Source organism: Excalfactoria chinensis, chromosome 1, assembly GCF_039878825.1.
Source record: "Excalfactoria chinensis isolate bCotChi1 chromosome 1, bCotChi1.hap2, whole genome shotgun sequence".
Taxonomy (NCBI): Eukaryota; Metazoa; Chordata; class Aves; order Galliformes; family Phasianidae; genus Excalfactoria; species Excalfactoria chinensis.
The window spans coordinates 86,881,640-86,903,946 of record NC_092825.1 but is presented as its reverse complement, the minus strand read 5'-3'; the positions used below and the strand labels follow the sequence as shown (position 1 = coordinate 86,903,946).

Genomic DNA, 22,307 nt, shown 5'->3' with positions numbered 1-22,307 from the left:
ATGGACAAATGGAATCTTTGGATGGAGCTTTGAGAGGAAGGAATTATGTTAATTTTATTGTAATGCCACGTTTAGCTGTGCATTTCGTGTTGTGCTGAGAAGTGGCATTGATTGAAGGAATTACCAGTTATGTAGTTTGCCGTGCATTATTATTTATTTTTTTTTAAGTGAAGACGTAACAGGGGAGAGAAAATGAATGCTTTTGTAAAATGTTGAGCATCACTGTTTTTCCAGGTGAACAGAGTCCGAATGTCTCTCTAATGCAGAGGATGTCAGACATGCTGTCAAGATGGTTTGAAGAAGCTAGTGAAGTTGCACAGAGTAATCGAGGACGAGGGAGATCACGGTCCAGAGGTGATTTCCTTTTTTTCCAAGAATAGTAATTATAATAGTGTGTGTGCTTATACTGGATATAAAGGCCTTGATGATCAGTCTTTCTGAGGTATAAGCTATGAATATTTAGTGCACGCTGAAGAACTAAGCATGTGGACGCTATATGAATAATAATGGAAAAGATTCTTAGAAACAGAGGAAGTTTTCCCTTGAGACTTTGTTTCTCTTGTCTTTTTTTTCATCAAAGGTGGGACAAATCGGACAGATGCTTCTGCTACTAATAATGTGCCACCAAGTACAGAATCAGAAACTGCGATGGAAGTAGATGGTTCTGAGCAACTTCCATCATCTTCATCTTCTACAATGTCAGCCCAAGCTCCTTCAACATCATCATCAACAGGAAGTCCCCCTTCAACTTCATTATTGTCCTCTCCTGATAATGAACAAAGGCCTTCTTTGGGGGCCTCATCTCAACCTTTGCTCCATCAGTCTGGTGAGAAGAAATCCATCTTGTCACAATTCGTTAAGTGATTTTATTTTAGGATATTTTGGGTAATTTATTTCAATCTTCACATACACTTAATGAGATTATCTATTTTATAGTTACCAAGTGACTGGTAAGCTTTTAGTTTAATTAAAGAGTAAAAACATCAACTCTATACATTTGCCCAAAGAGGGAAATGTGAAAAAGGGATAAGCATTAGAGTCATTGAAAATGACAATAAGAAAATTCTGCTTTTATTCTGCCTCCCCCTCCACCAAAACTTACTGGTCTTTTCATGGAATGTGAGTACTGTAATGCCTTCTTCAACTGTGATTTGGCTGTAGCAGTGTCAGTGCAGCAGAACCTATGCCTGTGTTTATTTGGAAGAAGTAAACATGTCAATCAGCAATGTTCATTTTTGCTTTTTATAAGTATCTAGATAGGGCTTATTTTGCATGAGATTCCATTATCATTTAATAAATTGTGCTACGTATTGCTTTCTAAGACTGCGTACTGTGGAACTCATGCATTTTAGAAAGTCTTATATTTTATGGTGGAGAAGGAAGAAAATATATTTCACGGTTAGTGTCAAAAATTTCTTTGGGGGGAAGTAAAAGGGCACCTTTTGCTTTGACCTGCCTTCTTGCATGCAGGAAAAGGTGCTGCAGCCCTTTGAGTTGCACAATAATTTTATTGTTTTTTTTAAAGTTTAATAAAGGAATGGAAATTTTCCAGAAAAAAAAAAAGTCATTCGATGCACTGTGGCTGCTGCTACCAAAATCCTTGGCACATCTGAGAAGTGATGGAGCATTTGCTGTCTGAAAGATAGAGAAGCTAAAGTCGTACCTTGAAATTAAATACATTGAGCGATTGAACCTTGCAATTATTCTAATACTTAAAGAAAATAAACTGCAAGGATAGGAACATGATCAAAACATGTAGTTGGGATGCTGTATCAAAGAGTGAATGCTGGGAAATATAATCAGTAGTAGAGGCTTTTAGACCCCAGTGGTAAATTTGTGGTTTGCGTAATAAGAACACTTCTGGAATTACACGTTTTCTACCTTACCTTTTAAAGAATGCACCTTCAACAAGTGGGTTTCCTCTTTGTCTCTGAACATGTCTGAATTTCTAAGTAAAAGTTTATAATGCTAGCATGAAGCTGAAGTTGTTGTTACCAGTGCAGCTCTTTAAGAGCATTTCCTCTTTCCCATTAGCAATTTGGACTCTGTACTCAGATTTGAAAGGGGTAATCATGGTGGTTGTACTGGTTTTGTTTTGTTGACTGACACTGGATACTTTCTAGCTAGCTCTATAATGTTTGATAGGTGCTTTGACTACACCTAAACTTAATGTCAGTGGGCTACTGCAGCTGCTTCAAAAAAGTCCCCGTGTCTGGTATTCTTTCCACCATATGCAGATTTTAGTTAGGGCTGAGTGCCGTCTTCAAATAGTTTGCAGAAGTAGTTTCAACCAAGCACACCTTGTAAGTATCTTGGCCAGTCTGTAACCATTTCTAAAAACAGTTAGGTTGTAAGTCTTTGGATGGACAAAGTACTGGGCAGAGGTCACAGCAGAGCAGTAGGAATGGAGTTAAGAATAGGTGAATTTGAATGCAAATTTTCTCAAGCAGATTGAAGCTTGAGTGTTAATACAGAAGTGTTAGCAGGGTAGTGACTTATTTAGAACTAGAGGGTACCAAGAATCAGGCTTATAAGCAGCTTTTCATAACTCATTTCTGCAGATTTCAGTACCGAATGCAGATTATGGTAGTGAACCTATTCATGAAGTTGCACCTTTGTAAGTAGAGAGAGAAAGATAGATTATATATACACTATAATTCAAGTATGCCATTGGTATGGTGTACCAGAAAATATACCATGTGTTGAGCATTTCAGCTTTGAGGTGTGCACTTCTTCACCCCTTAATGTTTGGGGGGGAAAAAAGTACTAATTTAAAAAGGAGTTGATGCAAAAATAGTTTGGTGCTGGATTTTGTCGAGATAACTCCATGAGAGAATGCCTGTTCTAGAGGAATGCAACTGAAATGTTTGAATAAGGTGCAAATAATCTACAAGATCTGTGAGACACGTCTCAGTAACCTGCTCTGGAAAGCATTTTACTATAACACGATAGGATAATTGTTGGAAACTTTCGTGCTTGTCATTCAGGAGAAAGAGATGATGTATTGATGATATATGGTGGCTTTGTCTTTAAATTTCAAATGGGAAAGGGACAGTAACTTACTGTGGGTTTTTTTTCTGTTCAGCTTTTCTTTCCTTACTCCATTTGCTGGCAATATAAACATTTGCTTAGAGATTCCGAAATGTCTTAGAAGGTGTTGTAATTCAATATATTCCACGCAGTAGGTATCTCTTTAACATAGTAGTTATCTCTTTTTGATCCTGAATTCATATTATGTCTTAAATTGGAACAGCCTCTGAAGTGTGTGGAGGTAAATCAGCAGTAAGTACTGAAAACTGCAATGTCAGACTTTACTGATATTTGCTATTCCCTCAGAAACATTTCCTAGTATTTATGCATTATTAATTCCCACTGATGTTCATCGCACGTGAAAATTATTCCTAGAAAATCTCCTTAACACCACGTTCCTCTGAAGAACTATATCTTTTTTTTCTTTCTAACCTTATCAGCCTGAACTGGTAAGATGCACTTTCCAGGAGTGGTATTAGGACGTTCTACCTTAAGACTTGTGGTTATTAACCGATGTCTGCTGCTAATGTGCTAAATGGTTGGATTACAGTTTCGGGGTTATTTCTTCTTAAGAAACAGAAGTTGTAATTTGTTTGCTTCTCTGAGTGAATAAGGGTCACAAAATATTTTTGAAGCTTTTGCTTTATTGAAAGGTGATGTACCAGTGCAATTCTCCATAGTATTTTAAGGTTTCATGGCGCTTTTTTTTGCATTGCAGATTTCCTCATGTCTTCAAAGTACTGCAGGGTGTTCTTGATTAAAAAAAAAAACAAAAAACCTTTCACAATAGATCTAGGCTAACAGTTTATAGCAAAACTAACCATAGAATTTGTTGTGAATGCATGAGTCTGAATTAGCTTCTTAACACTACTGTATTTACAGGTGAGCGTAGTAAGCAGATCGGTTTGTGCTTTCAGCTATCACTAATGAAGACACAATCTATATAGTATCAAGAGAAGTGCTTGTTTAAGTGGAGGAAGTCTGCAAAGAGCGCATAAAGACTGAAAAATGACTCAGTACACTTGATTTTATAGCAGTTTTCAAAGAAAATACCGTTAAGCAGCGCAGTGACCTGGTACACAGCAAAACGCTGTAGCTTACAAATGAGTAAAGACAAAATTAAGGAGAGATCAACAAGAGTAGATCATTAAGAGAATGATGCTAAGAAATGTTTATGATCCAATAAATTGTTTTCTCCGTAGCACCAATTAATAATGTTTACGAGCTTTGAATCGACACCGATTGGGAATGTGAGATAAATATGGAGTTCATGATAAAATCTATTTTTTTCATTAGATGCTGTTCTGTCACCTCTCTCAGTGATCCACACTTTACTTTTTTTACAGGTTTGTTTTGACTAAAGCAGTATTAAAATGCGTTGTGTATTTTTGACGCCCGATAGCCATGACGTTGACTTTGAAAATATACACCATGAATGTTCTGATTTGTTCAATGCTTCTGTAATTTCCCTTGCTTTGAATCAGTCGGGATCTATTCGTTTTCATCTTTAGTAATCCTTTGACAAATGTTTTAAGTGTTGTAGATGGGGAGGGGAATGTATGACATGAGCTCTGAACTTCTGAGTCCGATGATTTGTGATTTGTAAAGTTTTTATCCCTTTAATTACACATGATATCCATTGCTTCTCTTCAGACAGTCCCCTACTCCACCCTGATTTCTGTATATTGTATGTTTGATGCTTCTTTTTTACATACCTTTTTTTTTTTTTCTTTTTCTTTTTTTCTCCTTCCGTTTGTCAGAGTTAATGGGACCTGAGTTAGCTATAATCCGTAGGGGTCTACAGCGGCTGAGGCTTAAGAAGGCAGAACAACAGAGACAGCGAGAGCTAGCTGAGGGTTCTGCACCACAGTCCTCCTCTGATCAGTCATCCTCTAAGGGCTCCTCACAGGACCCTCAGACATCAGGTTGTCATTTGTCAAGGTTTCTTAAGCAGCTAACGTAGTTATAGTATGTGCTACTATTGTTTGCTGAGACCGCTTCACTTCCAGAACAAGACAGTTAATGCATTTGCTGCTTTTCTTACCTTGCACGTGGTGGTGGTGATCATCACATGGTTAGGGAAAGAGTTGTAATGACAGATTTCATTCGTCTAACATGTTTGGATTATGTGCTGCAACACCACTTTACGGAGAAAGTTTCCTAGGGACACATTATCAAGTATTTGCAGTGTTCATTAGAGAAATAGCCATGTCCTGAGTAGAGCAATCTGCTTCCATGCTTATTACTGAATTGCTGTTAATTGTATCAGATAGTAAGATGGCTTTGGTTTAGCATATGTTCTAAATGAAGGTAACAATAGAATAGAACAGAAATAACACTCCTAAATGCTGTGTTTTTACAGTAAGCGTAGTGCAAATACTTCTAGCAAGCCAAAGTCCCCAGATATGCCCTTTTTTGAAATAGAATGACACTTCCTTTCACCATCATCTTCTCCATCTTACTGAGATTAAAAATAAATGTAAGAAAGCTCCGTTTATGTTTATAATAAAAAGAGACACTTCTGAGAAAGTTAGAAGTTAGGGTAGCATCATGCATATGAATGTTTGAATACAGAGTTAACGACGGCATATGAACTTGCAGCAGACTTTGTCATGGCATTGTGTAGAAATGAATGAGCTGCATGCTGCGTGAACAGTGAGCTTACTTTGTGTTGAAGTAAATACAGAGGTGACATGTCTTAGCAGTGTTTCTTCTCTAGCAGTGTGCGATCTCTTACCTTTTTTATTTCCTGCCAAGTTGCGCTCAGTGCTGTGTTCTGTGGCAGATGTTCAGTCTTCAAGCACATACTCATTTGTAAGGTAAAAAAAAAACAACCACCCCAAAATTTGTCTGCTACAATCTGAAATGAAGTCACAGGCTTTCTTTGGCCCAGAGCTGCAAGTTCTCAGTCCCTACATGGGTGTAATTTAAACTTGCAGTTTTCTTCTGAAGTCGGTGTAACACTAACATTTTCTTCTGCACCGTGTGTCATCCTCAGTTCTTGTCTTTGCAATCACAGAAGCTCAGTTATAGCTGTAGACACAGAGGGAGAAAAGTAGCTGAGTCACATAAAATTTCCAGTAGAAAATGTCATGAGCTGAAAGCTCTCACTGATTTAATAGAAAAGGTTGTCGTGCTATTGGACTGCATGGTAATTATCCTAGTCTAAGGTTTTGTCATAGTTACATGAAGATTTGTAAGCTTTATCTGTAGCAATTAGCCCTCATATTTAGAGCACTGTGGCCAGAAGCTTAGGATGCTGTTGGATGCAAAAGTGACTTAGTTAAGTCATGATTCACAGTGGCTGATATGACCTTGGGAAAATACATCATCCTCAGATGGCAGAGAAACTTAGTTTCAGTGGATGCCTGGCATGAAATATTGTGTAAAGCTGGCAGAGATTTTTTTTTTTTGATAGCCGCTCTAAGAGGGAACTGTGATGTATTCTTACATGCTTCCTCCAGTAAGGACTAGCCTTGGCTTACGTTTTTGAGGTGTTTCTTCACCTTTAGGTCCTCCATAGTATTTAAACAAGCGTAACTATGCTATGTGCAAACTACGAAGAAATTAACCTTTATAACCTGTTGTTACTGCTGCCCTGCCCAGAGCAGATGTGCTATGTGTACATCACCATAAATAAGTGATGTGAAACAAGGCTTTGAAGAGACCTTTACTTCTCTTTTTTGGAACTTCTAAGCGAATACGATGCACTATTAGAAGTTAAAGAAATGTGAACCATCTGCTTGTGAGAGCAAAGCAAAATTGGTGTTATAGGTCAGTGCCCATCAGAGATTCCTGTAGCTGTCAGTATGTAAGTCTCTTAGGTAATCCGTGGGATAAAAACTGCATTTTTATTCTTCGATGTTTTGTTTTAAATGCACAGATACAGAAATATCTGTTTGGAGTCCACGATATTTAACATTGCACAAAGCAATTATTCGTAGTCATTAATACAAGTGCTTATCTTTTTGGATTAATGTCCACTTTATCTACAACGTTTGGGACTCCAAAGGCAGGTCCCACCGCTTCAGGCCTGGCTTTCTTACTGGTGTTGGAGCTCGTGCTACAAAGAGGAATTCTATCTTTAACCAAAAGAACAGCGGCAACACGCTGATGTTTTGAAGAAGTCAGGTGCCAGCTGTCCAAACTACAGGAAGGCCCTTCAGCATGCAATCGATTTAAAAATTATCTTCTATTTTCTGTTTGAGGTTTCCCATATTTATGACTCTTCAGTTCCCTCTTTAAGTGGTGTTCCAGTTTAGAATGTACTGGTGACAATACAACCAGTGATGAACTGCACTAGGGTGTAGACCCAGCCTGTGAAGGCTCAGGTAAGAGTTTGGATTTTTGTTTGTTTTTTTAACTATATGGCACAGTTTTGTCAACACTTTGTTTTTCAAAAGCTTTATCAGAAATGATGAAAGTCTGTTTTCAGAATTTTTACAAAACCAAGCCATATATTAAAAAAAGAGACATTTACCTGAACTTCTCTAGGCTGGTGCTGTTGATTTCTCTGCCTGAGCTGTAAGGTTCTGGGCTGCAGTGCCACATCAAGGAGGGCCGGTGAGATCTGTGGCTCTGAGAGACTTGAGGGAGGAAGGAAAAACTGAATTGGGGAGTTGGGAATTGCTACATATTGAGCTCTCAACTGTATTAATTGGATTATTTAGGATGCTTCCTCTATTTCGCTTACATTTCTCAAAGGTCATATTCCAAGTAAAATACATTCACGTAGCTGTAAGCAGTTATCAAATAGTAGTGAAATGTGGGAGATTTAAGTCTATATTAACAGAGACTATTATCTAGATTTGTTGTTGTTGTTTCTACTTACTGTGGTTGAATGATATGTGTGGTAAAATGTGCTACTATTTACTTACTTTTTAATGACAGGAAATCCTATTAAAATTCAGAAGTGCTGGAAAGGGTATTAAATGTACAAGGGCTGCTCCACAAGCAATGCCTCCTATTTTATTATGTCGACACACAGCATCAGAGACGGTTGTTGGTAGTATGGCAGTAGAGATTGAGCTTTCTTGATGGTGTTCTGTTACATGCTGTTGCCATGTGACAGATGGCAGTAGAGGGGCAGTTTGACAGAATGGCAACTGACATGGAAGTGAGTCTGAAACAAAGGTGTTTCATTACATTGCTCCTTGTAGTAGAAATGGAGGCCACTGACATTCATTGATGGTTGCTGAATAGTGATGGAGACCAGAGCTCAGTGAGGCAGTGGTGGCTGTGTGTTTCAGCAGTGGCAACAGCAACAGTGGATCAACTTCTGTGGTGCAGGCTTTTACAAGTGCAGCATGCAGGGTCTTGTTCATCACTGGTAAAAATACATACCTAATGGTAGTGACTGATGAAAAATAGTGTTTTGTAGCTGAAATTATATCCATCAGACAGTGTTATTGTGCTTTTTGTATCTGTTCTAGTTTCCATGGAAATAAATAGGAGACATTACTTCTGGAGCAACCTGTGTTATTTCTTACGCTAATAATTATAATATGTTTGTATAGCGGTATTTCTTCTGATCGTCTAGGCCGGAATTAAAGATCTGATGAGATTGGCTTTTTCAGCAAAGTAAAATGTTGGGCAGCATGGCATGCCCCTTAAAAAGATCATCGGACATGTAAGCATGTAGAAACAATCAGACTGCAAGGACAGAACTTGTCTGAGAATCACTGTCTTCAGTGCCATAGTCATCTTAGCTTGCTAGACAAGAAATCCCTTGCCTTCAGCACTTTGGTAGAAGTTAATCCCAGCCGTGGGCTCGTAGCTATGACTGTGCTCAAAGCCAGCCTGCCCTTGAGAGATGCATAGCATTTTGTGTGCTGGGTCAGCTGGTCATCTTAAGATGTGGTGTATCTTTAAACCAGCTTTTTTCCTCACACTTGCATTTTAAAAATTGGGTTATGATTCTGCTGAAAATGCTCTGCTATCAACACTTACCTTCTAAATTAGAAATTATATTTAAAGTACACTTCAGTTTTGGGAAGTGAAATGCATTAACGTTATGAGTCTCACACTTATGAGCTAAGCCCCATCTAAATCTACAGGACAAATTCTGCGGTCTGGCTTTGGTGTTTACGGTGCAAGGTATGAGCACGGTTGAACAAAGGTGAAACAAAGTTAGAGTTATTTATATTCCATTCCCCAGTGAATGTGTCCAAGCCTGATTACTGACAGAAGCCAGCCTCCAACGCGCACTGAGCTTGCATTACACTTCCTCTGATTGTTGTCATTCCTTTTCCTCTTCCACACAGTGCTAGGTGTCAGCGTAACCAAGGAACTGGCGATTCTTGCACCAGTAGTTGAGAATCAAGTATCTTTTTGAGGATGTATCTTTAAAGCAGCTCTGTCAGTTTAGCAGGTCTTATAGCTGTTCTACGAAACTGGTCGTGCTGCTAATCTGGCATAAACCTCAGAGTAAGTCACCTATTAGAGGAGATCTCCTATTTGATTGCCTTCCTGTATAGGTTTTAAATTCGTGCTGAAGTTCTTTTAGCATGCTGTGAAGTTTGCAGACTTCAGTTTGTAATACGGGATATTAAATCCGTTTAGCTTAGCATGAATTTGTTTATAGCCCAGCCAATATTCTGTTTGAAGTACTGCACTGATTTGTGTACATCTGCGCATTTTGCAGTAACACGGAAGTAAGATCTGCTTTTCAGAGACCATGAGGGAAATGGACTTTGGAGAAGATGTAGAACTTATCTTCTACCGCTGTTGTTTTTATTCTTTATTAGATAAGAGTTTTTGTAAGACTGATGGTTGTGGTGCTGTGTCATAAACTCATGAAGATATTTTCAGTCATCAGATGTCGCAGATGTTTATAGCATATAAGAATGCAGGGCTGTTGAACTGTTTTCTGAATGAGATCTGTTTGGGTGCCTTGATGTTATGCAGACAATCTGTATGCCACTATATTCATAAATCCTCTTTATCTTGTACAATTTATGTCCATAGATACAAGTATTGAAGGTACTGGTATGCCAAGAGTATTATGTCTTGATGTATAAATACTCTGAAATTTACATGTAGCACATGGTTTGAAGTACTGATGTCACTTGATAGTTTCAGCAAAGGCTTTAGAAGTCATAACTCCTCAAAGCTCTATGGAACATTTTGGAAATGAAGAACAAGGCAAAGTCTTTGGTACTGGGCAGGCGTGTTTAAAACCAATGTCAGGAAGCTTCAGGCTGTTCGGTGACTACCTAAAGAAACACGTAATGATTTGAAACCAAGTGGCTTTGCTTCTTTCATGCCTAGAAAATGCAGTATGGCTGGCTGCTCATGAAACAACCCCAAAGCTTCCTTGTGTTGCCGCTTTTCATTTTTTTTTATTTTCAACTAACGTATGATCGTGACATTGCTGTGCAGTTCTCTGCTGCTTATGTTTTAAGTTGAAATCTCATTTTTGTTTCAGATTCTCCTTCTTCTGTGGTTAACAAACAGCTTGGATCCATGTCACTTGATGAGCAACAGGGTGCGTGACAGGAAATGCGCTATACCCAGCCATAGCTGATTGCAATGCTTCCTTTTTAAAATTGCCTTTCGTGACGATAAACAGTCTAAAATGCTGTTCATCTGCATAAAGTAGAATTCTGTAAGCAGATCTGCTGGAAACTCGTTAATTGTTTGATTCTCAATACCAGGATCAGAGTAAGGTTAATTGTTTTTGAAAGCCATCCTATGCTCAATTCATAATGCGTTCAATGTAGCTACAGCAAATGTCTCTACAGAAACTTGGTGTGTGTGGGTTTTTTTTAATATAAAATTAATTCTTCAAACAGTTTTTCTGTTTTTCTGGATGGTTGTTCTTGACTCAGAATGCAGCTGTCAACTTGAAATAACTTGCAATCGTGTAATGCTAAAATAGTTTATTTTATGCAAAAGATATGTGCAGCTTTGTTGCATAGTTTGAGTAACAGGAGCGCCTATTGCATCTAAGTGCATCTTACCTCTGTAACCTTTTGTCCTCCACTCCTTCTACTAAGCAAGTGCTAGTGTTTCTTTGTAGATGCCTCAAGCTCTAGTGATAGAAAGAATGCTTCATGAGCTCTCTCTACACCCACTGTTCATCAGAGTCTTTAGATTGTGAGCAGTGAACTTGGCCAGAGGTGACCCTATTCTAGCTGAACCAATGTCATCTGCAGTGAATTTTTGTGCCTGAATAATTAACAAATGACGGAGGGTAATTTTAAAATAGATTTCCATATGCTCTGCATTAAGCTTACTTTCATATCGAAGCCTCAGTAGTGCTTAAGTAGCTCAAATGCCAAAAAAGAGCTGGCTGTTCCATGTTTTGCATTGAAAGCTAGAATGCTATTTTGATATTCCATTTCTGAAAGAGAGTGTTTGGCAACTGTTTAGACCTGGTTTATGTTAGGATCCAAGAATGCTGGGGAAAAAAAATGAAGCTGTGTTTGATTTATTGATACAATAAATTCAAGTTATAGAACTAAAAAGGACTGTTTAAGGAAATAGCCTTAAATCTTACTATGTACATTTACTAATTATTCGTGGTTTAATAGTCTACACCACTGCACTCTTTAGGTTAGGCTGGAAGACTTGCTTATTATTAGTGACCAAATTACACTCCCTTCTATGAACTCAGAATAGAGCATTATTTAATGATAGTAGAATAATTTAGAATTACCAAGTCTGTATGTATGCTTATTGGAATTCGTACAACAGAAAAATTTTGGAAGGTTGATAAAATAGTTTATTCAATAAAGCCGATAAATTAAACCCATGTAACAACAACAGTGAAAGCAGAAGTTTTCATCCCAGAAATCAGTTCCCAAGTTTCTTGTCAAGCAGGAGAGCTGGACTGTATATTACTGTTGTTAACTGCATAACTGTACTAATCTGGAACGTTGTAAGGTAACATTTTTCTTCTGTGGCAATGAGGATGACCTGAAGAGACACAACTGGTTACCTTAAGTTTTGTAACCTAAGAATTTAGAAAAGGAAGTAATTTGTTAGGAACTCTACCTTATCCAAATGGAAACCAAAAGAGACAGTCTGCTGAGAGTCAGAGGAGAATTTTGGAGTTAAACTCCATTAGTTGTACTTGATACTTGAATAGAAACCTCAGAAACATGTAAGTAGCTACTGGAAGAAGTTGTGTCTTATATAGAAATACTTGGTAGTTCTTACTCTTTTTTTTCTAATTCAGTGCTGAATTTGGTTTACTAATTCAGTTTTCTAATTCAGTGCTGAATGGTTTACTTTTGGACCGGTCTGTGTTAATGACATTTAAGTTTTAAGACATTTTCTGGGTTTAAAGACCTTTTGATACTTATATAAACACATATTTATAGTGCCATTTTTTTCTGATGTTCCAGCAGAAGCTGCACATCCATCCATTCTTTACAAACTAGCTTCCAAATAGATGGTAAGAATGAGCACGGACTGTTTTGTTTGACTGTGATTTTAATGATAAAGGATATCTAATTTATTTTAGTATAAAGGCAATATTATGTCTTTAAGGTACTGTCTGAATTGGTATAAGTAAGAGAACCTAAGCCAGAGTGCTAGCTTGGTAAATTTGAGGTGTAAATGGATGCATGCATCCCATACCATCTTACTGCTTCTTTCTGCATACACAGAAGCCATACTGAGTACTGATATTCCTAGATATTTGCAATTTAGTGTGTGCATTTATAGAGCATCACTGCTATGGTGATGTTCATGCCTGACTGTTCAGTGCCACACTATAGATATGTGAGCTGGCTTGAAGCTAGTTGGTTTGCCAAACCATGGCAGAGTTCTCAGTTAGTGCCCTCTTCAGACATGCTTATGGCAGTTCTTCCTGGTTTTTTTTAGTATGAATAAATACGAGCATTGCCTCCACAGTAAGTGTAATCAGAAGACAGGCTTTTAAGCATCCTGCTTTAGTTTCTTGATGTTGAGGTTTTAGGACACGAAAGCTCTCTTTATGATGCTAGATCTGAGCTTTATAATGCAATCCAAGCATTCAGTTACATTCATTGTAGTTTCATGATGTTCAGTTATTTTGGTCAGAAATGTTAACTTGTTTTGTGCAGAAGTGAAAACTGCATAGTAGCATCATGTTATAGTATTGCAATAGTTTGATGGCTGCCAAGGTACTAAATGGTCTGCCTTTCCATCTCACTTCCTCTTTCGAAGATAGGTCTCATCTGTATCTGTGAGAAGGAAGATGAATTCTCTGTGTCATCTTTTACTCTTCCAGTGGCCAACTCACAATAACTTAAGCAGTATGCTGAAACAATCTGTATTCGTACATGCATAGGAAGGAATTCCCAAATGTTGGACAGATTTTTACACCAGGAGATACTTGATGACAGATTGCAAGAAAAAATACAATAACAAAAAAGCTACTCTTTAATTATGAAAGTTGCATCATTTTTTGTTAAGTTTTATTCAGCATATTTATTCATGCCACTATAAGGTACAGTTTGATCCTTGTTTCATTCTAATTAAAGAGTGTGGCTTGAAGCTTTGTTTTAGAGAAGAGATGAGCTTTGATTTCAGTGCTCCTCCTGTATGAGTAGTTCATGTTTATAATTGAGTCATGCTCTTTCATATAACATTTTTATTCTCTTTTCTCAGTTTCTCATCAGAAAATGTAGAAATATATATTTAAAGTTCTTCAGGGCACTGCTTTCTGCTCTGATACTGTAGTGGGTTTCTGTCTTGTCAACAGTTTACGGACAAGTACTGATGGCAAGGTTACATCCTACATTTCATAGTTCCTACCAGTGAATTGCATTTCTTTTTCATAAATATCCTGTGACAATCTTGTAGCCACTTTTGTTCTGGCATGGGAAATTTGTATGCTTGTACTGAATGTTAGATTTTAATTGATGTTTACCCAAAGATTATCTGGAGTTTTTACTTCATTCTAGGTACTGGTCTGTTGCCAATACAGCAAATATCCTTTTGATCAAATTTCTGTACTCTGTAAACTAAAGAAGATTTGTCATGCTTTTGTCCAAACAGCATTTGTGCAAAGCAACACTACGTAGGCTCCTTTGCTGGTCATTTGACTGGTGCCTAATACTAAGGAAACTGCCATCTGAATTCTGAAAGACCAGCACCTACATACTGAGGCTTAGTTTGATGCTACTTTCCTTGAACTTTTTAGTGGTGCCCGTAGCCAACTTAAGCATTAATGGCAGTTGGGCCATACGTGTAGATAGAGACCATGAATTTCTCTCAAGGAGATTGTGTGGGTGGATGGATGTGACTGAGCAGTTCCATTTTGAAGGTGCCCACTGAACAGTCCTTATAAACTACAAATTCAACAGAAGTTTGCCAGGATTGCAGTGGTTTTCAATTTGACATCTGTTGCTTTTGGATGACACAAATGTATAAATTTGCAGTGCCCCCCCTCCTGCTTAAACTTATTATAACATGAAAGATTTTTTTCAAGCCTGAAGCTATCAGAACATGAACTCAGAGTGATTTTATGTCAATTACTTGACCATTTATGATGGGTCTAAGGATATTAGTAGTTGAGTGGATTCTGGATATAAAAAAAAAAGTAAAAGAGAAGGTGAATTTCTAGAGTGCTGACTGTGGTCTCATCATCTTTCTTAGTGCATTTACATGAGACTAACAGGACTGAACGCAACGTCTAAAGTACTTCGTGTTCTTATTACTGAGATAATTGATAGGTAAAAGATATGCTCTTAAGGGATCATATTGTGCGTATGCATACCTTGCTGACAAATTTTATTTATCTGCATGTTGAAGGGCAGCATCTTTGTTTGCTCTTTGTAAATACAAATTATTGTAAGCCATTTTTAAAGCATTGCCAAGTATGAATTTGGTGTGTTTACTCTGAAATTCCTTAACTGTGTGCTTGGGCTGTGACAGATCTTAAATGTTAAGTCTTAACAATGTGACCTTTTTAAAGATAATGAAATGAATCTTCAGAAATGTAGCATCTTTATGTATATCGCTGATGCTCACCCAAACTTTATCAACTCCATATTTACAGAGAGTGATAAGCCACGAACAGGAACAGGTGAACCAGTTTTAAGTTTGCACTACAGTACAGAAGGAACAACTACAAGCACAATAAAACTGGACTTCACTGATGAGTGGTAAGAATTTAATTTTGCTTCTGACTTCTTGTTGACACGTTTCACTAGCGCTGGTCTAGCATAGATATATGATATAGGTATATTTTCCACTTAGCATATATCCAATTTGAAAATGGCTGGAGCCATTAGCACGTTCAAAATGGAAGACTGTCATACTTTAACATGGAATTTATGAAGGTAGCGTGTGGTATTTTACTGTAAATCTTTTTAATGGTAATGTAGTTGGAAGCCTAGCTATCGTCATCATAACCAAGTGTCATATTCACCACTCTTACTAAAGCAAGGTAGTACGCTGATGGAAAGGTAGTCTTAGGGGTTAGCACTCAAGCTTTAATTCTTGGTTCTACCAAACTTCTCTTACGTTGTTTAGCAAGTTAGTCTTTTTGCGGGCACAGATCCGAAGTTGTAAAGCAATGAATTCAGCATTTCTATGCCCGACTGCATTGCGGTGATTTTCTTATCAATTCATATTGTTTCTAAGTTCTGTGGGTTTTTTGCTTGTTTGTTTTTTACATGTTACATTGCTAGGAGCAGCACAAATTCAAGCTCTAGAGGGAGTGGAAGTCATTGCAAAACTGAAGGCCAGGAAGATTCCTTAAAAACAAAAACGTCAGAAGAATCAGGACCCGAAGATGAAGAAACAAGTAAGATTCAGCATTACTTCTGTAATGGTAAGGTATAATTTCTGCTCTCATATGTCTATGACTACCACTGAATACAACGGGAGTCTCATACACACGCATATGAAGGCAGAATAAAGCCGTAATAGAACATGGTGCTTTTGTTCTGTGTTGGAGTTTGGTGGTTTGTGTTTGTGTTTTTTTCTGAAGGAGAAAAGGACTGATCCAAAAGAGATCCAAATAAATGCAAATAAAATGAGCTTCTCCTGGTTTCAGTTCTGATACTCTTGTTCTTTTTTTCTTAGGAACATACTATTGCCCCAGTTTGTATTGAAAAATAGTAGAGTTGCTGTTGATAGTAGTAATGAGTACAAGGTATTTTGCAGCATTCCTTCCAACTTTCAGGTGTATTTTGTTATGTAAGGTTCTACTCGTGTTTTCTTTAACGTGAGATAGTCTGGCTCAATTCATTGCCAGAAGGGCAGTCAAGTCAAACAACAATTTGCAGAAAAACCCACTGTCAGTAAAGGGATAATTTAATGTCTCTCTTCAGGAATAATAGTTTACAGTAAGTGATCATCTGTTTGAAGAGTAGTATTGCTAGTTGTGCAGTTAAATTCTGATTGTGTGGGATACAAGTGTATTAAGGGACAAGAAATACTTTCTTCTTTGTTTGTGTATTAACCTGAGCAACTAGATAACTAGGTTGTTGTATGCTACACTACTACACACTATTGAAGCATACAACACTAGGTAAAGAGATATTTTTTAATATACCGACTTAATGCAGTTAATATCTAAGACTGCAGTAAAGTGAGATACAGAACTTGCAGGGCATTGCTTTGATTGACTTGATCTAGTACTGCTGGTACCATCTACTGGGACTGGTAAATACTCATCTGAGTGAAATCATGCAATTTAATATCAAGTTGTTTAACTCAGGAGTTCCTGATGAATCTCATAAGGAAGACACAAGTGCTGAAGAGTTGAAAACTACAGAGGAAACTGTAGAGACAACAGAAGCAAGTATGTATATGCACTAATACTGTTATGTGAGGACATAGAAAGTGAAAAAAATAAATTTCCAATATAAACTCAATATGCATAATTTAATTTTTATGACCATTTATAATGACTTCTAAAATAGGCTGTAATCATTTCACCAATATTTTCCATTAGCTGTATCCAATAAACCTGTTACTGAGCATCCTGGAATCCAACCAGAGGAAAATGATCCCAGTGTTGAGACTGTCTCCAGAACTGCAGAGGAAGAAGCTTCAAGTGAAAGAAGTTCAAATCAAGAAATTTCAAGTCAGCAAGGTGCTGAATCCACTGCCAACTTGCTTAGTGCAAACGATGAACCTCAGCCACACCCAGAATCCTCAGGGCTTGCAACTCCAGAAGATTGTTCTACCAGAACCTCAGCTCTCCAAGAAACTGATGACAGTGATGATGATCCTGTTCTGATCCCAGGGGCAAGGTATCGAGGAGGACCAGGACACAGGTTAGAGGAATACTTGCCTCTGTTACTGCTTGGCAAAATGCATTTTTCTTTTTGTGGAGGTACTAGAAGCCAGTGCTTTATATCTTCATTTTTAGAAGTCGGTTTTGACAGCTAGACCAGCCTTATGGCTGAGCCTAATTTGCCCATGCACAAGATTTGTACAGCTACACTATTCCTCCTAGCCAGACAAGCTCCCACACACCTAATATCTGCCTGTGCTTTGTTTTGTGCCTGCTGAATACCCCAAACCTAAACATTTGCTGTTTACTTTTGATACCTATGGCTCCAGTGAGAATAATCAGAAATTCATGTAATTGCATTTAGGGCACAGGGGCCTACATTTGCTTTTTCAGCTGTACTTTGGGTGTTTTTCCTTTGACAAAACAGAAGCTATTGTTGTTGCTCATCAATGTTAATGTCTTTCTGTAGTACATACATTAAGACGGATAGGGTCAATCATTCTTGGTTTTATTCTCTGAAGGAGAAACTGTAATCCTTTTTTTTCAGTTATTGAATATCTGCAGATGGGATTAAAAAAAATGATTTACTGAAGGTTGTCATCACCAAGAAAGGGCGCATTTAATACGTTTTGTATAGTTCTTTTCTTGTAGAATAATTTATTGTTTGATCATTTGGTAAACTTAGTCCCCAGTTTAGCATTGCTTTTTTAAAACCTTTGTTGATGAATTTCAACTGTTGGGCTTTTATAAGTTACATGAATTATTTAAGCAACATCCTTAGAGATATTAAGAAAATCTTTCATTTATTTTAGATGTTATATAACCTAGTGTCAGATGCCTTAACTTTGCTCCTGTCCTCTTCAAAGGCAGCATTATCTTACAGTTAATTCCTTTTGCTCATAATACAAATTCTTTACTTCAGACATTACAATGTATATTCATTAAATAATCTGAAGGAATTTAATAACTGAGTACAGAAAAAGTTTTGAGTAATTTGCAGGTTAAGAAACAGTCCTAAGCTGCTTACGTGGTCAGTGGTGATATAAAGGGCAGTGGTTACTTATTACATAGCACAAATAGTTCAATAAGTGATATCTATGAAAAAGTCCTCACGTACAGAGCCTGTCTTAATCTGTTAGTTTTTCACACAGTGCTAAGTAAACTTGAATTGCTGATAAATATCTTGTGGCTGAAAGAGTTGCTACTGCAATGTCAAGGTTCATTGTAATGTAGTGGATGAAGGGCAATCTGTCAAATACTCTGCAATTTTAATCTAATTTCTGCTTTCGTTAGGATTATTAGCTTCTCTTTATTCACCTTATACTTTCTCTGTTAGGTAACAGTTCTTGTAGTAATGTAATTAGAATGATACTTCAGAGTATGCTGTTACAGTTTCCCACTAGTGTGGACATCTTAATTGGAGTTGCTCTCCATCTGATGCTGTTTTTTCTCCTCTCATCTGTGCACTGAAATTTCTTCTGTAGCAATTGAAATCTATCATGTATGAAAAATCATTCAACTAAATTAATGATGCAATTAAAATCCTTTATACAGCCCCTTGCTCCCTTTTTCTTCCCCAGTATAAAAACTGACAAAAGCTACTGTTTAGTTGATACTGGTTTAGGATTGCCTCCAGGCTTTCATTACTCAGGCTTAAACCAACCACCTCGTTTTATTCTACTTCTGTATATATATATGAACAGGGAACGTTCCAAGTTAAATTTCTAACAGTGCATATTTACTTTGTTCCCCTCCTATTCGTTTGGTTTCAGGAGTTTTTAAATGCCCTCTGAGATACTAAAGAGAAGTGAGATGAGCTATGAGTAATGAAAGAAAATAGGATATCCAGGGAGACAGATTAGTCCCTGGTGGTCTTAAAGACTAGCTGTAAGCCCTCTTGGTTTTATATCTCTCATGAAAAGAAAGTGAAAGGAACTGGAAGTCCTCTCTACTACTGCAACAGATGTTGTAGCATATTATCCCTTTCATAAACTTACACATCCCTTACATAAAATCCCCCTGATGCCTTAACAAGTGGGAAGCTGCTTCAAAGCATTCGTAATATAATGGGCGTAAGTTGACCATAATTAGTCATTTTGTTTTGTGCTAACATAGTGCTTTAAAATAACTGTTTTTCCATGCCCAGTGCATGGATGAACAGGATGAACATCATTTAAATGATGCTCATCCTGCCTGTTGTTGGCTTTTGTTTTGCTAGACTAAAAAGCGCTAAGATTTTTCTGTACTCTTAGCAATAAAGTCTTCTAGTACTCTTCCAGCATTGTGCTGCTTCCCATCTGTACTCTTCCTAGTTCTTTCTTGAATCTGGTAGGCCAGAATTACACGCACTGTGCTGTGTGGGTGTTGCTAAGAGTAGTAGTATGAATATTACTCATTTTCTAGGGAAGATTCTCTGTGGTACCAATGGGATGTAGTTGCATCTTTCCTCTCTTTTGCCTATGGCTGCCTCATAGTGGTGGCTTTTCATCTTCAGACTACTGAAGTCTTTCCTTCATCATGTCCAGCAGGATAATGTTCTCATCTTTTACCAGAAGGAAGCTTGGAAGTATATGACTGTTCTCAAGGTTCCTACAGTCCTATATTCTTAAAATTACCTCATTTCATGTTCTCAGTGCATAGCATGAATACACTCCTGCATTTTGCTCAAAGATCATTAACAATACATTGAACAAATTGCCTTCAAGACCAGTGAGTAACTCCACCAGTATGCTTCCTATGGTCTTACATTCTCTCTTTTCTCACTTAGTAAATTGTGTTACCTAACAATTCCTTTACTAAATTTCATCTTCTTGGGTTTACTTAATTATTGAGTTTCCCATGTGTCATCCCCGTGACATAATTAATGTCATTAATACAAAAGTAGTACCCTTTTGATCCCTCTTTTGACACTATGACTTGAAGTTAAATAAATAGAGAACTTCCTGCTGCTCCAACTTTGCAGGATTCGGATGATTTTTAGTAAGATGGATGTGGATTTTGGATATATGAACAGGTGTTTTTTTAGACCAATTTTGCAAATCTAATGTTTTCAGAACATTTATTGTTTGATTCCAACTTGTAATGTGTTCAGACAAAGAACTGGGTCTTTTTTTATCTCACTTATACAGTGTAAGAATGGATACAAGGGACGTACCTGCACCTACCTGAGTGCTTTGAAAAGGGCCTAAAATACTAGCAGCAAAATATGTAGGAATACAACAGCCCTTTGTGGGCTGATAAATCGGTTAAGTCAACTGAATATTGACTGGGAATCAGGGTGGAGTAGTTTTGATGCAGAAGGATATTCATTGAAGGTAATAATTGAGAATGTGACATCTCTTTTCCTGTAGCATTTCTGCAACCTCTGAACATTGTGATAAGGGATGGTGAAGATCAGTGGCTAAAAGAAGCTTCTGTTTTGGATTGACTACAGACTAGTCAATGCACATTCTTTTTAATGTACAAGGAATTGCCCGGAGTATTTTTCAGTTAAAAAAAATTAAACAAGCAAACAAAAACAAGCCACATGAAATGATTCTTTGTCTTACAAATATGAGAAGATAAGCGGGTTTTGATGCCTTAAACTAGGCCCATAGCATATCTTCATTAAAACTTGCTAAGTTTAGCAAATGTAGCTGGAACAGAGAGAGATAATATGGCTCACCTGAACAGTTTGCTTTGTATTCTGCGTGAGGCACAGAGAGGAATCCAAGAAAGATGTACGAACCTTATGTACAGAGAATGCCGTTTTTAACTGACTGAGGTTGATTTTCACAAAGCAGACAATACAACTCTTTCAGGCCTGTTTTCCTTCCTAAATGACTTCATTGCTTTTATCTGAACTTGGACAGAAGCTGATCTATGAGCAGAGGCTTAGTTTGGAAGATTTTAAGCAAGTAGATCAAAATCTGAAAGAAATGTGAATATGAAATTGAAATAATAATGCAGCTGCTTCCATTTCTGCTATAATCTATGAAAATTACTGCATTTTATATCATCTATTTTGTGTACTAATATGTAATCTGAATATTATTTTTGCTGAAATTGAAGTAGTCTCACATACTAACACACTGAGAAGCATAAATCTCCTCAGTTGGAAGAAGTAGAACACATTTTGTAATGGTTGCTAACCTTTTAAAAACATGATATCCAGCATTTTTGAATGACTTCAGTTGTTGTTCCCTTTACTAGATATAATATCAGAGGAACAGCGATAGGTGATAGAATAATGAGGTAATTGATTCTTTTTTCCTCCCCCCCCTCTTATTATTTCTGTATAATGGATTTATGAGGCTCTTGTTTTTTTGTATCTAACTGGCATTTTAAGAATTGCTATACTTTAAATGCTATGAATTGTACTTAGCTGCATGTATTTGCATGGAAATGGAAAAGAAATGGCAGCGTATACATTTAACAACATTAACATTTTTATTGTGTGCTGTAGAAATTAATGGAATTTGTAAAGTGCTCAGTTTGTGAAAGACAAAGACCTTTCATATTAGGCTGCTGAGGAACGTGTTAACTTTGCATCTGCTTTGTCTGGCCCTGTAGAGAACACCCAGTTCTAAAAAAACAGAAGAATTTACATCTCTTTTTTTATTATTATCAAGGTCTTCTTGATAATACGTATTGATCAAAAAAAAAGTGCTAACCATTTCCAAAAAAAAGTGCTAAATATAATGAGGTGAAATGAAAAAGTCACTTGATCTCATGTTCTTCTCTGAAACACTTCAGTGAATTCATTATAAGAACATAGAAGGTTTGGGAAACTGTTTGGCCATGTGCCATAAGGGAGATAAATGTTCTCTCTAAAGGCTCGAGAAATAGAGGAAACACAGGGGAAAATAATGCTAAGGATGGAAAATAACACACTGTGTGGCTACAGAGGAAAAGACATAGGATGTTGTTCCATGGGAAATGTAACCTGAGTCCTATATCTTAAATGCTATGGGGAAAATACCATAGACAAAGATTCCATTGTCATGTATTTCAAACTTAGCTGTAATTGAAATACATGAATTTAACACAACGGTATCCGTAAGGGATCTGTGTTCTTTTTGCTGCAGCATACCTAACTTTTGCAGTAGGTATTCTT

The 22,307-nt window shown here is 37.2% G+C and overlaps 1 protein-coding gene across 5 annotated transcripts in view; it reads left to right on the top strand.

Moving 5' to 3' along the window:
- DCAF6 (DDB1 and CUL4 associated factor 6) overlaps window positions 1-22,307 on the top strand; it is a 74,250-nt gene that overhangs the window by 35,766 nt on the left and 16,177 nt on the right. Inside the window, exons 9-16 of one of the 5 annotated variants that reach the window (XM_072348764.1) lie at window positions 235-354; window positions 581-826; window positions 4,791-4,955; window positions 10,457-10,516; window positions 15,023-15,128; window positions 15,657-15,799; window positions 16,691-16,774; window positions 16,928-17,252. In XM_072348764.1, the coding sequence (XP_072204865.1) occupies window positions 235-354; window positions 581-826; window positions 4,791-4,955; window positions 10,457-10,516; window positions 15,023-15,128; window positions 15,657-15,799; window positions 16,691-16,774; window positions 16,928-17,252 (1,249 nt within the window). The remainder of the gene's footprint in view (window positions 1-234; window positions 355-580; window positions 827-4,790; window positions 4,956-10,456; window positions 10,517-15,022; window positions 15,129-15,656; window positions 15,800-16,690; window positions 16,775-16,927; window positions 17,253-22,307) is intronic. The other 4 variants (XM_072348738.1, XM_072348728.1, XM_072348755.1 and 1 more) reach the window with 4 other exon arrangements.